The sequence below is a fragment of the Melospiza georgiana genome, chromosome 28, assembly GCF_028018845.1.
Source record: "Melospiza georgiana isolate bMelGeo1 chromosome 28, bMelGeo1.pri, whole genome shotgun sequence".
In the NCBI taxonomy this organism is placed as follows: domain Eukaryota; kingdom Metazoa; phylum Chordata; class Aves; order Passeriformes; family Passerellidae; genus Melospiza; species Melospiza georgiana.
The window spans coordinates 6,049,265-6,065,425 of NC_080457.1; the positions used below are offsets into that span (position 1 = coordinate 6,049,265).

The following is a 16,161-nucleotide window of genomic DNA, read 5'->3' on the forward strand; positions in this document are numbered from 1 at the left end:
ATGGTGACGGTCCAGTTTCCAAAAGAAGAAAGACGAATCCCATCTGGTGGGGTCCAGCTCCCCAAATATGTGTCCACCTTTTAATTGCAGAGACTATAAATCTCATTACAGTGATGTCCAGCTTCCCTTTGGTCGAAACCATAAACCCTTGAGGTGATGTTCATCTTCCTTTCTCAAGCTGTTTTTCTCTGCTTCAATAAGGCATGAGATAAGCATATTTCCTTTATATATATTCCAAAGCGATAGTTTCAAGGATACAAGTAATGTTCTAAATTATACTTCAAAAGGTTATTATTACAGAGCTTCTTATGGATTAAATGCAAGCAAAAAGCAACATCTTTAACACCTGAATTCTAATGCTCCTAAATCAACCAGGGTTAATTGCAAACAAAAGATAGGTTCAAAGGCCTTTTTCCATGCTTTATTTTCCTCAGTTATTATTAGAATTCGCAACTATCCCATTGTCAGTATCCACACATTTCGCATTCACAAAATACACACGTCGCCTGTTTGTACCTGATATGAACACAGCTTTGCATCTCACAGGCAATCCATTCAAATCCTTTGAATTTGAACCCATTATACCTCGTTGTTAAGAGGACAAGGGGGAATGGGTTCAATTTGAAAGAGCAGGATTTGCTGGGATGTTGGGAGGAAATTCCCCCCTGTGAGGGTGGGCAGGCGCTGGCCAGGGTGCCCAAAGTAGCTGTGGCTGCCCCTGGATTCCTGAAAGTGTGCAAGGCCAGGCTGGACAGAACCTGGAGCAGCCTGCGACAGTGGAAGGTGACCCTGCCATGGCAGAGGTGGCACTGGGTGGGCTCTAAGGTCCCTTCCCACGCAAACCATTCTGGGATTCTGTGCCATGTACTCTGGAATGACCCTACTGGAGCAGCAAGGCTGGGGCAGAAGAAGCCCTGTGGTGCCCTGTCCCGTCCCGGCGCTCCCTGGAACGCGATAAATGGAGATAAACTCCCCAGAGCCATTCGCGAGCCCTTCCCCCTCACGGCACCGCCTCACCCGACCGCCCCCCCCCCGCCCCCCACGTGACCGCCGCCCGCAGTCCTCCTTCGGGTCGGAGCGCGCGGGGTCGCTTCCGCTTCCGGCTCTGCCCGGCCCGTCATGGCGGCGCCCAGCGAGGCCGGGGAGCGGCGGCCTTTCGGGAGGCGGCTCCTCACCGACCCCTCCCGGCTTTTCCAGCACAACGCCTGGTGCGTGAGGGCTGCCGCCGCTGCCCGCTCTAGACCCCCGTGAGCCGCCCAGGGTTCTGCTGCCCTGCGGTGCCGCCCCGCGCCCGGCGGTGGGGTGGGGGTGGCCGGGGCGGGCTCGCCGTCGCCTCTCCGATTTGCGGTGTCTGTGGCCAAGCGCTGTGTAATGGGCCAGTCCCGACGTGCCCGCTCCGCCTCACGGGGCCCTGACCGCGGTGACCGCCCTCTTCTCCGGGCGCGCCTCGAGAGGCACCCTCAGGGCGCGGAGCAGGCCGGGGGAGCGGTGGATGTGGGGCTGGCGGCCGCACAGCGACTGCGGGCCGGGCGGGGACCGGCATCCCCGAGCGGGGCACTGCTCTATGTGGCCGGTGCTGGTGTCCGGGGGTCCTGAGCACTTGGAACTGCTCCCTGCGGGGTTCTGGGCCTTGGGGACTGATTTTCTGGGGGCTCCTGAACCTTTGGGATTGGTCCTCAGAGTGGCCTGAAACTTCAGGACTGATCAGCAGAGTTCTGAGCCATTCTCAACCCCTCCTGAAGCAGTAGAATTCCTCAGGCTCCTGTGGTTGCAGCAATTGTTTTATTGCTATGGTTAATAGAGGTAAATTACCTTCTGTCAGAATATCCATAACCTGACATTCTTTCAGTAAGGTTGTGCCAAGTGTGTGCTTGGAACAGGAGCTCTTTATGTAGATGCAGAAGTTTTTTTAAGTCAGTTAAACATCCAAATTCTCTAATTTGCTGGGAACTGAAGATATTTTGCATTTTGCGGGTAAATAGATCCGCTTTTGGTCTCTGGCTGCTCTACCATGTCAAGAATCGGCTGTGTTTAATTTGTAATTAAGTAATATTTATATGTGTCAGCCTGTCATTCCTTCTGGGACTGTTCTATACAAAAGGTATGTTACAAAAGCATATCCTTAGTTTTCCTGTGGAAATTCTTAGTAATCTGTTTTTTCACAGACTTAATATTTAAGCCTTTGTTTTGTGAGTTAAAATCAGACGACTGATTCCTTGTGAGACAAGAACTGCTTCTTGAGCCTTGTACTCTGCTTTTCATTGACTTGTTTTAATGAAAAAAGGCCAAGTGAATCACTTTAATGACTGCATAACTGTGTATGTGCATTGAAGTTATTAATAATTCTTAATGCTTTAAAGCTTCCCCTAATTTTCTCATCATTTGATTTCATTTAACAGTTACCTTCCAAATAACCCAGCTGCCTTTTCTGCTTTAACTTGAGAAAGACGATGTGGTTTTGTGCTGAGTGCTCTCATGGTTGTAGCAAGGATCTATTCTCTTTAAATTTGACTTGACTGAGCATCCAAAATGGGACAGATTTAGGATCCCTCCTGTTTGCAATTCCATGAGTTCCTTCAGGACTAGGACCTGCACATGCTGACTGGGCTGTTGTGCTGGTGCTGGGCTGGAATTGGGGATCACATCTGCAGCCCTGTCCATTTGGAGGGCTCTCCAGACCTTTCTCTTTCCTACCATGCTTAGCTCTAGTTCATCTTATTTTTCACAACAGGGATAATGTGGAATGGTCAGAAGAGCAGGAAGCCAGTGCCAGGAGTAAAGTTCAAGAAAACAGCTCCCAACTATTGCCACAAGACAAACAAGGTACTTTTGGAGAGTGTCCTCATGTGAGTCAGCTTTGTGCCAGGAATGGAACAGTCTGGCCAGAGCCACATCACAACATCATCAGTTCCTCTCTTCCCCCTCTCCCAGTCACTCAGGAGGCATTAACACAGCTGTGATAATGGGAAATTGAGGGGGAGGAACCTTTCTGGTCTTAATTTATCTCCCTGTGACTCTTCCACCTTCACTAGAGACTCCTGCTGGCTGGGAGGAGTCAGATTGGGTTACACTTCTCTGTCATGATGTGTATGTTAAATACTTGTTAGTGTTCATTGTCAACAAACCTCTCTTGAGTGTAGAGTTGTTGCCTCTGCTTATTTTTGCTCTTTAAAGCTTAACTGCTAGTACACACTTTTTGCTGACTTGCTGTGGAGTGAGCCCTGATCCAAGCTGATTTTCTCTTTAAAGGGTCTGAGAAAGTAGTGTCCATATCTCTACAAAGAGATATTTATATCTCTACAAAGCAAACAAACCACATGAGAACAATTTAATCAGAGAAAGAAAAATTATTTTATCTTGATTGTTTATCCTTAGATAGATAGCAAAGGGATTCCAAAGTTTGAATTTTGTATGATTTAAAGGATATTTATCACTCCAAAATGCAGAGCTTACTCGTCTCTGAATCAAGCTCAAGGTGCTCAGGTCCTTGGTTAAGCCATGGTTGAAGCCATTCTGAGATGGTTAATAATGCATTTTCTCCACACCTGGTAGAGATCATCTAGTTCCTCAAATGTTGGTGAAATGGTTCTTTGGTGTGATAAGAAACTTATCTGATGATGATCTTGTTATACCCTGCTGAGCTCTAGGGTGTCTCTGCTCCTTTTGTGAAAATTAAATCAAGTGTGTCACCGGTCAGATGATGCTGAGCACTACTGGAACTATTGACACACTTCCATATAGCTTCCAGTTGTGTTCACAATAGCAAATTTAATTCAGCAAAGAGTAACCCTCCTAATTTCTTGGACTCCTAGAGGTATCCAGCAGTTTTCCATTGTGATGCCCATTGTGTTGAGCTTATTTTAAAATGTGGTTAGCATTAAAGGGTGCTGTCTGTCATGCTTTGAGAACCTATATACAACTAGGAAATTGTGGAGTAATTTGCTGTTGGAACCGTTTGTCAGAACTCCATGATATATTTTCCAGAGTGAACAATGGAGGCCAGTCAAATGTTGATGGTTGCTATTCACTGGGAAGCGTGTGGAGACAATGGGATGGCTGGAAAGTAGGGAAAGCAGCCCAGGCAAATGTGCCTGAAGGGTCTGGTAGTTTGAGAATCAGGATGTCCAAGGAGGAGAACAAAGGCACAATATTGGTCATTATGACTGTATTATTCTGTGGACTACTTGGAGATGTCAGGATTTGTTCTGAAGAAGGAGGGAAGCTCTGTGGCTATGTGGAACTTTTGTCTCCTGGCTGGGAAAAGAAAGAGAAAGAAATCCAAGTTTCTAGGTTTCCTTTCGAGGTTCCATGATTAGCCCCCTTGCAATTCAGGAGGTCCCTGGTTCTCTTCTGGTCTTTTTGAACAGTTACTTTTGTTTGCTCTTCTTTTGCACAGTGAAGGGGTGAGAATGGGCTTGGCTTTGGGGGTATGCTCTTATAAAGGTGAGCAGGAAGTCAGGAGTCCTTATCAGGAAAGTCTCTGAAGGAATCTGGCTTGCACACCAATGGCACTGTGAACTAATACTCCAAAAAGGGCCTGAAATAAGTGTGATGTGAACTTTTCTGGCAGGAAGCCATGGTCATATGTTTGCTTAAATCTGTTTCTTGTATGATCTTTGTCAGCTGGCCCTTAATTTTTTGTATTTACATTGTTACTGATCATTTATTCAGGGCTTTGAAAACAGCAGGCTCCAAGGTAAATGAGCTTTAAGTAAAGCTTCCCCACATGTAGTTTGGAGTATGACAGCTCTTCAATAGCATCCAACAGAATTTCAAACTAATGTAACAAAGGAAGAGTACAGTGTCTTCTTCACCAGTGTAATGTGGCAAAAATATGGGCAATCCAAAATGGCTGGGCTGGAATTTTGTCCCAGTGTCTCAAGTAAGCATTCCACAGCAGTCAGGCTGTCATGGAATTGTTGGAGATGAGCAGGAATCAGGATCTGTGTTTTTGTTACATGAAAGAGTTTCAGCCTCAGAAGCCTTGCATATTCCTGCTGGTACATGGGAGAAAGAAAGTTCAGGGTAGAGTGTGCAAGAGTTTGGGTCAATAGCACTTCTTTCAGCATCAGCAGTCACTGACTCCTTCCATGCAAACAGTGAACTGACCTGGCCCTGTTCACTGTGACCTACAGTGAGATCATGGTGCAAACTTACTGCTTGTGTCTAATACCAGACATTAAAGTTTCCTTCATCTTCGTGGGTAAGAACCAGGCTTCTTAAAAGGAGAAAATCCTTGTAGTTGAGGTAAAGAGATTATTTTCTATATAGCTCTTTGTGCTGCAGGGATATATCCTACTAAAAATAGACATATGACTGATTAGTGCTTCTTTGTTAAAGCCATTTTTGTCTATATTTGGCTGAGGCTACATATTTTTCCAGGTGTTCTGGGTTCACTTTACCATCTCACTTTGAAACAGTTTTATGTTCTTCAGGAAGACTAATAAATAAACAGCAGTTCAGCTAATAATACCCTACAGTCATTCTTATTCAGTAATGCATTTGTTGCCATCCAAAGATGGTTGAGGAGTTACTTATTATTGGCATGCAGTTGGGATTTCTGGCCATGGATGTTAATGACTGTAGGTGATTTCAAGCACAGGATGCTATAATTAGGCATCAATTCCCAGAACAAAGAACTCATCACATTGATGAAGTCATAGAAAGTCACTTGGATTTGTAGCTTCCCGTGGAAGAAATAGTTCCCCCAGACTGTACTTGATCTGAAATCTTTGAAAGTGTGTGGAAATAAGTTTGTAGGTGACTCAAATTTCACTCTATCATGGCTCTGTAAGCTTTTCCAGCTCCTCTTTCTCCTGAAGTGAACCATTTGATGTGAAAGTGCTGCTGCCCAAATTAATTCTGTTCATCTTTAGCCTGTCCACCTTAGTTCTCCACTGGTACTTCAATGCAGTGGTCACTGTTGATTCCCCTCTTTTGTTTTAGTTCATAAATGTGTGATGCTCTGACATGCACAGAACTATGGAAAGTAAAGTTATCTGAACTGGACTCCAGCAAAATGTGGAAAACATACTGTCCTGTTACTTGCAGGATTGCATAAATTCTAACTGAGCTTCCTGCCAGGCAGGGAGAGTTGACTCATTTTTCGGTTTCTCCATCTGAAAATAAGAGCAGTGTGTTGGACAGGAGCTTTCAGCTCCAGGCAGCTCTCAGAAAATTCCTTAGGAGCTGTGCTTTACACTTAATGTCACCAGGCTCCAAATTAATTGTTCCAGTCAGCTGAACAAGTCAGTGTTAGAGATGGAAGTAAAACCTGGATTTCTTTAATCCGATCTCCTTCAAAGAGACTTTTTCTGTTGCTGGCTTCCTTTAAATCCTACCAGGAGACAGAGTTTCCTCTTCTCTCTTTTCCCTTTTTAAGTCTTAACAAAGTGACTGTGAGGACATAGGCTGAGTGTTTGTGTAGGATTGCAAATTTAAATAAAGGATTTTCAGTCAGTAATGTCACTTATTACAGTAGGTTGGTGCATAGGTGCCTGCAGTGATCCCTCACTCTCTGAACTGATTAAACCCTGAGACCTTCTGATTTGATGCCTGGTGATGTTTTTGCTTGTGTTCACAGAGGAATATGAGGTGAATGCTAAGAAATACTGGGATGACTTCTATAAAATCCACGAAAACGGCTTCTTCAAGGACAGGCACTGGCTGTTCACTGAATTTCCTGAGCTGGCACCTCACAGGAACTCAAGCCAAAATGGAGATTCTGTACATGGATTTAGTAACAAAGAAGAATCCAAAAAGGAAGGGCTGGGAAGCTGTGAAATTTGCCATTGCTCGTTGGAAACCAGGACAGAGAGACAGTTAAACCTGATAAAAAGCCCACCAGGAGGCCACACGGAGGGGTTGGCTGCACAGAAAAACAGTGATGGGCATTACCCAGGATCAGCTGCATCTTACCGTATATTAGAGGTAAGAGCTGGAAATCAAAGTCACACATCAAAGCCTCTCTTGTGTCAGTGTGACTGGGACATAAAAATGTGTGTCACTGCCAAACAGCAAGGGAGGGGATGATTGCCTTCAGTCAGTAAAATGCAAAACTTAGAATGTAGTTTGGAACTGAACTAAATCTGTTGGGATTCTTTTGGTTCAGACTCTGAATTAGCAGAGCGCAAGAACTATAAGAAGCTTACAAGTATAAAAGCCAAACTCTTGCTATCAGATGTTCAAACAAGCATTTTAAGGTCATCTTTTGAAGAAGCTGATTCTTCTACTCTGTATAAAGCTTCCCCTTCTGTCCTGATTCAGGGCACATCTGTGAGGAAACTTACAAAGCAGTTTCTCTGGAAAGCAGATTCAAGTGGCCCCTCCCCCAACTGGTTCAGGAAAATATTTCCCAGGAGAAAAGTGGAAAAATCCTCTTTATTTCACAAGCAAAGTATTCACAGGCATAAAAATGAATAATACTGAACCATAAAACCTCTCACTGTTCTGAAGAGATGGCACCTTCAGAAAACCCCTGTCGTGGTGTGTAGCTTGGCTCACTCAGTCTGTTATCAATCCCTCAGTGCTGGAATGCTGCATCCTGGGCCCTGGTGGGCCACAGATGTGTGCTCCCAGTGTTCTGGGGTTTTAGCCCAGAGCAGGGTTGATCAGTTCCAAGGAAAGAAAAACCACAGGAAAAGAAAAACCACAGTCCAGGGAACTTTGCTACCTCAGCTAGCTAATAACTAAAAGTAAAGCAGAGTTCTCTCCCACTGCCTGTCTTGCAGACAACACAATCCATGAGAAGGAACACAGAACAGAGGGAGCAAGTACAGTTTCTGCAAACAAACTGCACACTTCTTCTCTCCTCCTTTGCTCTTGGAACCAGTCTTAAAGATGCAGAACTTAACATCCAGCATAAACAGAACTGACAAGCAGGGATGCAAGCATCATATAGTCACCCTAGGACACCTTGTCATTGTCTTCTGCATGTTTGTGCTGACTCCTGTTTGCCTTGGGAGATGTGAAACAAGAATGTAAAGATGCTCTTGGGTTTGTTCCTTAGGGCCTTTGTGATAACAGGGAATCCCAAACTGATACAGGCTTTGTCCCAGAGAAGTTTGTGGCAATTTTAAGTATTGGACGGCTCACAGCTGGTTGTGATCTTTTTGCTCTGTCACCTCTAGTTGTTCACTGTAGATATTACTGGATTTGTTTAATACTTAGTATTATATGAAAGTCCTGCCCTTCCAGGGAGAGTTAGTATGAACTGTCCTGAATTTTTAAATTTAATTTGACACTGTCATGATTTCCTCAGACTACAGTGTTCTCAACGTGCATCTCCTGTCTCACCTGAGTGAGCTCTTTAACTTACAGCTGTCACTGCAAACCCCCTGTGGTGTTTTCTGCTCAGTCTGTTTCAATTTTACTGATTCTTTAAACATTCAGAGGCAAATTCCCTAAACCCAGTTGTGTGAGCCATCATCTCTTCAAATGGGAACAAGCAGAAGGAGTAATTAGAGTAAAGCAAACCTAACTTCTCCATTGCTCTGATTTTCTATGGAAGTGAATGTAACTCATCCATGGCCTTTGCCCGTGCTTCAGTGACTCATACTGGTTGTTATGCTTGGGATTCCAGCAAAAACAGCTTTCAAAAGAGTAACAATGTATAGCTTGTTATTAAGATTTTGACAAGAGCTTGCTTAGTGGTTTCCCACGCATGTAATCCTGTTCCTCAGACCTTAACACACTCAGATCTTGCATGGACACATGGACACTTCAGAATAGTCACTGCCATTCTCAGCTTTACTAATGCATAGTTTTTCCTTAATGGCTGTAGAGAGATGATTGAAAATTATCTGCATGTACATGCTGAAGGAATTATTTTCACTGTATACATCTGCTCTGTTTATGCAGGTTGGCTGTGGGGCTGGGAATACAGTCTTCCCAATTTTACAAACCAACAAGTAAGTAGAGACAAGAGGAAATGGCTTCCCACTGCCAGAGGGCAGAGATAAATGGGATATTAGGAAGGAATTGTTCCCTTTGAGGGTGGGGAGGCCCTGGCATGGGTTGTCCAGAAAAGCTGTGGCTTCTGCATTCCTAGAAGTGTCCAAGGCCAAGTTGGACAGGGCTTGGAACACCTTGGTCTAGTGGAAGGTGTCTCTGCCCAAAGCAGGGGTGGGACTGGATGATCTTTAACGTTCCTCCAAGCCCACACCATTCTGGGATTCTGTGAAGTAATTCTCAGTAGGCTTTTACCTGCATTAGATACCAGCCTCTTAAAAACAATTGGAAAAATGTTCCATGACAAGCTCAGAGAAAAGCCAAATGCTAAAGGTATCTTTGCCATCTGCAGCTTCAGGTTATTGTGTTTTGAGCTTGGAAGCCCTTGGTTTTAGATTTAAAATAAAAAGGAAGCAGTCAGTTCCATATGAAAAGAATGGACATAAAGGAGCAATGGAATCCACCAGATTTTGCACAAAAACTAAAGCCTAGGATTTCTGGGCTTTGTGCATTTGAAACACTCCTGAATTCCTCAGCATAAATGATGAGTTTCTTTGATTTATTGCAGTGACCCAGGCTTGTTCGTTTATTGCTGTGATTTTTCTACAGCAGCTGTGGATCTCGTCCAGGTAATCTCAGTGGTGACTTACGAAGATGTGGGAAGTATCTGGGGCCAATTGCCCATTAACACAAATCTGTACCAGCTGCCAGTGACTCTCTGGCTGTGCTGGCAGCTTTCTGGTTTTAGCCAGCCCTGGTGCTGACCCTTGCACTGGGAAATCTGGAAAATGAGCCATCAAAGGTAGTAGAAATTAGGGAAGTAAAAGTTCTCAAAATGTCACGTTGGCAGCAAATAAGTCAGACAGATTTTCTTCCCCTGTGGTTGGCAGTACTTTTCTCAATGCAGTGTTCTTTTAGCTGAGTAACTTGAAAAAAACTCAAACCTTGAAAACATTCAGGCTATTTTTTAACAGGAACTTAAGCTGGTTTTTGTTTGTGTGTGTCACTGTCACCACAGTTCTGGGAACATGGTCTGATTTCTTCTGTACAAGCACCTGAGGAAGGATCATGTTTGTGGTGCAAGAGGTTGGAGTTTGGTCAAAGGACAAATACCACTGATAAATTTCTGGTCAAGGCAGTACTGAGAATATATGAAATATCAAATGCAATCCTGAAATGACAGGGGAGCATAGCACCACAGTCAGCATCCATTTCATCTTCTTTATGTGACACAAGCACTGTTTGTAGAGGCTTCTGCAATCTGTAGCAGCAGCTAAATCTTATTTTTTAAGGCTGTAACTTTAGGCAATCAAGTTTTATTTTTGGGGTATAGGGAATATCTGTTTGTAGATTAAATGAATATTGATTTCAGTGATGCAGAGACGTGCCCTGATACTCTCACTTATGTAAAGGTTTCCAATTTATCAGTATAAATCTCTCATTTCTTACCAGTGTTAGTGGAAATTCTGACCTTAAAATTGTGATCAACCCTGGTCCAGTTTTATGGGTTTTTTTGATTGACTGTATCAAGACCAAAGCTCTTTGTAAATCTCCTGTGTGTAAATATTTTTTCACATTTCACACCTGTTCCTTGCCTGACCAAGGAATATACCTGACACAAAAGTCCAGTGAGACAGCAACAGATCTCTGGACACACCTCTTGATAATGTGAAATTTAAAATACTCCATATAATACTAATAATCCATATAGTCCAGCTTATACTGAGATCAGGGTCTGCTACTAATGTTACTTATTTCTCTCCCTCAAATACAGAATAATGCAGAATATGATTCTTCTCGCTGCTTTGCATTTGTCCATGACCTGTGCAATGACCAAAGTCCTTTTCCAATGCCAGAGGAGAGTCTTGACATTGTTATTCTTATCTTTGTCCTCTCAGCAATTCTCCCAGAGAAGTAAGTTTTAATAATTCCTTCTGATTGCAGAAGATAATTCTTCTATGACTGGAGTTCTTTAATAATCTCCTATCAAGGAAAATTAAAGTTTGTTCTGTTTGTGGTCCAGTTTTCCACAAAGCCTCAGCAAACAAAATTTGCAGGTATTTGCTGTTGTAACCAGTTCTGACAGAGGACAGGGTGATCATTGCTCGGATCACTGTTCTGAGCCCCAGCCACACTGAGCACTCACTTTGGAAAGTATTCTGCTGGATTTTCAGGCTCAGAGGGTAGATTAATTTCTAACATGGGAGGCAGCAAGAAAGAAGGGTTCAGGTTCAGGAAAAATGTGAGGAAAGCACTGTAGTCTTAGTGTGATAATTGTTGCAACCTACACTAGTCTCTTTTATTGTTCCCTTTAGTTTTACGTCACAACACTTCTCTTCAAGTTCGCTTACTATTTGTTTTGCAGAAACCAGTGGAGATCCTTTTGTAATCAGGAAGAGAGAGCAGTTAATCCCTGCTGTGGTAGGATGTTATCCTTGTAGGAAAAAAAGCATAATTGGGCAATGTCAAAAAATAGAGGCCAAATAAAATGAACCCACCTGACTCTGGGAGAGCTCAGAATGCTGCTGGCTTTGGGTAGCTCTTTACATGAAGTTGAAATGTAAAAACTTTATTCCATCTTTTTGGAAGGAAAGAAACATGATTTTGCAGCTTGTTGAGTGTCCTGGTTTGTTCTTCTCTCAGAATGCAGTGCATTGTGACCAGACTGAGTCGCCTTCTGAAACCAGGGGGAATGATCTTGCTGCGAGATTACGGCCGTTATGATCTTGCCCAGCTTCGGTTTAAGAAAGGTATTTCCTTTCCCGTGGGAATTCTTGCCCCATCACTAGTAGATTCTGCTTCTCTGAAGCTGTGTCTGCCCTGTTTGGAAGCAGCTCATTAATTCTGCAAAGCACAGTGTGTGCTGGAGAAGGGCCTATTGTTGGATGGCAGTTGTTGATTTTTAAGTGATCACTGGCAACTGTTTTTATCTGTCTTCTCTTAGGTCAATGTCTGTCTGATAACTTTTATGTAAGAGGTGATGGCACCAGAGTCTACTTCTTCACACAAGGTAGGAGGCCAGAAACATCCCTCTGACTCTCTTCACCACTTCTTGTCCCTGTGCCCTCCTGATTGGCCGCTAGATCTTTTCAGCCTCTTTCTTGGAGCACTGTGAAATGTTAAGTATCTCCCAATTAAACAGTGACCTGGGCTTCTCAGCTTCTGGTGCAAGCATGACATGGTCAATTTCCTTAGTGGAAAATCCTTTAAGAGGAAGACAGGTGTGTTTGCTACCCGCTACCCTGGGAGGGATGGGATTGGAGGAGCTCTCCTTGTATATTGGCTGCAGATGATAGAGAGAGATGGACACCACTTAGCAGGCCTTCCCTTAATTTTCCTGCTCTCATGTGAGGAAATCAGAAGGGTGTGGTTCAGCATGGAGCTGAGGCAGCCCCTCCAGTTCAGCTGCTGCTTGGTGTTAGCAGCAATTGTTATTCTCCTGTTTATCACCAGCTGCACCTCCAGTCCCTCCACTACAGGCCTCTGAGCACAGTCAGTTCTAGAGCATTGGCACAACTGAACTGTTCCCCTCTGCACAAGTCATGTTTGGCAAAACAAAATGAATGTTTAATGCATGTTTGGTGAACACTTCACAATGGAAAGCATCTGATAAAGAAGCACAAGCTGAAACCTGTCAGACTTTTCCTACAGAAACTCCAGACAAACCACGTGCTCTGGGAGTAAGCTCTGCTGCTCAGCAGGACTGGGGCACTGTGAGACTTACTTGTTTGGTCAGGATTATCTGCCAGTGGAATTGTTGAAGCCTTAAGGGCTCTTGGAGCTTTAATTGGGCCCCAACAGGGTGTGGGGTTGAGGGATTTTTTTTTTTCCAAATTTAACCTTAATGAATCCCATTCCCCTCTAGCCTAGGCAGCACAGATCTAACTGCCACTATTTAAAAGCATAGGTCTGATCCTGTTCTTTGCTCTTGTGGACTCTGAAATTCCTCTGGGCAAGGGGGAAGTAATAGCTCTGTCCCAGCTTGCCAGAAGATGCTCCTTAATTGCTTACTACAAGCAGTACGCTTATTTAAAACTGCTGCTGTTTCCTTTGTCAAGTCTCTAGTTCTAGATGTACTCCAAATAATTCTTTCCTTCTTTGCTAGAAGGAAAACTTGAAAAACTGTGATGTTAAACTCCCCTAGTAAAGTAGTTGTCTTGTTTGATCATTTGCCTGCTAGGGTGAGACCCTGGGTTTCCTCTGGCAGGATACTGATACCTGTGAGCAGGTATCAGTTAAAGAAAAGCTATGGTCTCCTCAGTTTCCTTCTCTTTGCTTCCAGATGAGTTAGATCATCTGTTCACCACAGCTGGGCTGGAAAAAGTCCAGAATCTGGTTGATCGGCGATTGCAAGTGAACCGTGGGAAGCAGATGACGATGTATCGGGTGTGGATCCAGTGCAAGTACTGCAAACCCAGCACCCTTCAGCCATGAGGCATGTGGACTCTGGGCTGGAGCCTCTTCATCTCCTCCTTGGTGACATGTGTGTGATGCCATTCTGCACACCCATGACCTCAGTGCCTTGTACCATGCCTGGCATCACTTCAAGTGAGTTTTGCTAAGGATCAATGCCCTGAGAGTAGAGCAAGCATTTTAGATGTCATAGAATCACAGAATATACTGAGTTGGGAAGGACCTGTGAAGATCAAGTCCAACTCCTGGCCCTGCACAGGACACCCCAACAATCCCACCCTGTGCCTGAACACATTGTCCAAACACTCCTTGAGTTCTGGAAGCCTTGGGCGGTGACCCATTCCCTGAGGAACCAGTTCAGTGCCCAGCCACCCTTTGTGGGAAGAACCTTTTCCTGATATCCAGCCTAATCCTCCCTGGACACAGCTGTAGCCATTTTCTCAAGTCCTATCCCTGGTCAGGAGAATGAAGAGATTGGTTCCTGCCCCTCTGCTGTCCCTCAGGAGAATGTTGAAGATCCCAGTGAGGTCTGACCTCAGTCTCCTCCAGCTGAACAGACCAAGTGCCCTCAGCCAGTCCTCATATGGCTTCCCCTCAAGGCCCTTCACCATCCTCATGGCCCTTCTTTGGATGGTCTCTCATGGCCTAATGTCTTTTTTATACTGTGGTGCTCAAAACTGCCCCCAGCACTTGAGGTGGGGCTGCCCCAAAGCAGAGCAGGACAATCCCCTGCCTGACCAGGAATGCTTTACCTAATGCCCAGGACAGAGATGTCCTTCATGGTGCCAGGATGCTGCTGACTCATGTTCAACTTGCCGTGGACCAGGACTCCCAAGTCCCTTCCTACAGCTGCTCTCAGCCTCATTCCCCAGTCCACCCACACATCCAGGCTTGCCCCTTCCCACATGTAGAATCCAGCACTTCCCCTGTTGAACTTCCCACAATTGGTGATGCCCATTTCTCTGATTTGTCAAGGTTTCTCTGGAGGCCTTCTCTGCCCCTGAGAGACTCGACAGCTCCTCCCAGTTCAGTGCAGACAGCAAACTTCCTAAGTATTCCTTCAAGTCCTGCATCCAGGTCATTAATGTGGATGTTGAAGAGCACAGGCTTGAGAAGGATGCCCTTTAAATGTCATGCTACTGGTCTGCATTTTAAAAATTATTTATGGTTTTAACCTAAGAGATGGTCATGGTGTCTTACAGCAGCTGAGCAAGTTGAGTAGATACTTGCTCATCCTCTGTATTTCCACATGAAACAGGAGAGCTCTGACCTTATCTCTGTCTTGTGTACTCTTGTCTTTGCAACAAGCATAAAAAGGATAAACCTGCTCTTCTCCGCAACTGCTCACTGATGTGAATCCCCTGGCCAGTTTATCTCGTGCAGCTATTTCCTAGTCATTCAGGTGTGTGCCAATCCATGAGTTAAAATACATTGATCTGAGGGCAGGAACTGAGACTATGTGAGTCTCTCTGTACGAGCTTTCCCTAGATGATTCAAGGTGTGGAGAAAGCAATGATGCTGTTCTGCCCTCATTTGTCCACAAGAATGTCCTCCCAGGGAATCAGCAAATAATAGCTCAGATGCTATAAATTACTCTCAGGCAGGGTTCAGGTTTTCAAGTTTGCTGCTGATGCCGATTTTAGGGCACCTTCAGAGTGCAGCAGATCAGAAGCAGCTAACAGGACCAGGGTTTATAAATAATTACCTGCTTTTCCTACTGGCTGCACCTCCCAGGTCACAAACTACCCTGCCATGGTGATGTGCTAAACCAAAACACATGAGACACTTTCTTTAATCTGAAATCTCCAGGAGGTTTAATTTTTGCACTCTTGTTTCATTTCTTAAGAGGATGCCAACACTGTGGCTTTCAGAAGGGATTTCCCTGTCTTTGACAGCAAATACCTTTTATCTCAGCTTGTTTTCTTCTGTTATTTTTAGGGTGTGGTATGACAGATATTAGAATAAGTTTCATGCTTTTCAGTGTTGGTTTGATTAATGTAAATCATGCTTGCAAAGACTGTAGCAATGGGGAACAAAGTGACATGGACCCCCTTATGCATCCAAAGGAGATTGCTTTATGGTAGAAATTGCCTTTTTTATACCTTTAATCTCCACCTGACATAGCTGAAACCAAACTGAGGCCTAACAGAAAGAGGGCACCCATTGGCTGGCTCAGCTGCAGCGCTGCTGTCCACACATCCTATCACCCAATCAGCTTCCTGTGCATACACTGCCCACACATTTCTTCAGCCAATCAACTTCCTGCTCATACACTGGCCCTGTGTTCCTTCAGCCAATCAGCTTCCCACTCACACACTGTCCACATGTTCCTCCAGCCAATCACAACCTCACTCCCAGCTTGACTCTCCTCACTCATAGCTGCCTCTCAGCTTTCAACCAGCTTCCACCATCCAGCTGCAGCTGTGCCTTTCCCACAGGGCCTTCTGGTGAGCATAACCTGAGCAACTTTAACAATTATACCCCCATATCCCACATCTCCCTGCCTGTTTTGTTTTTTTTATTAGGCAACAAAAACCTACAAGAGAAAACCTAAACAACTCCTAAAACATTAATAACAGTGAGAACAATAATAACTATAAAAAGTTTTCAGAAACTATAACATGCTTATAACATAGCATCTGTATGCACATGGAATCAGAATAGTGCAACAAAAGGTGGCACACACTGTAATGGAATCCACTCTACCTGGTTGCCTGTGGAGACAGAGGCTTAACCTCTTCCCCATGTCATTAAGTCCAGGGGTCCTTTCCATTGTCCAGTTCATTTACCATTAAATTT

At 44.4% G+C, this 16,161-nt stretch overlaps 2 protein-coding genes across 5 annotated transcripts in view; both read left to right on the plus strand.

The window, feature by feature from the left end:
* Positions 1–1,098: 1,098 nt before the first annotated feature.
* On the plus strand, positions 1,099–14,702 carry LOC131094355 (tRNA N(3)-methylcytidine methyltransferase METTL2-like). Its single transcript, XM_058041967.1, has 9 exons — positions 1,099–1,208; positions 2,732–2,823; positions 6,584–6,930; positions 8,860–8,909; positions 9,518–9,578; positions 10,724–10,863; positions 11,593–11,699; positions 11,894–11,959; positions 13,232–14,702. Exons 1-9 carry the CDS (start codon positions 1,120–1,122, stop codon positions 13,381–13,383), a joined length of 1,104 nt encoding a protein of 367 aa, XP_057897950.1. The 5' UTR covers positions 1,099–1,119; the 3' UTR covers positions 13,384–14,702.
* Positions 13,395–16,161, plus strand: part of TLK2 (tousled like kinase 2) — a 66,652-nt gene continuing 63,885 nt past the window's right edge. For all 4 annotated transcript variants that reach the window (XM_058041958.1, XM_058041963.1, XM_058041964.1 and 1 more), the window contains exon 1: positions 13,395–13,497. In XM_058041958.1, the coding sequence (XP_057897941.1) occupies positions 13,431–13,497 (67 nt within the window). In that variant the 5' untranslated portion in view covers positions 13,395–13,430. The remainder of the gene's footprint in view (positions 13,498–16,161) is intronic.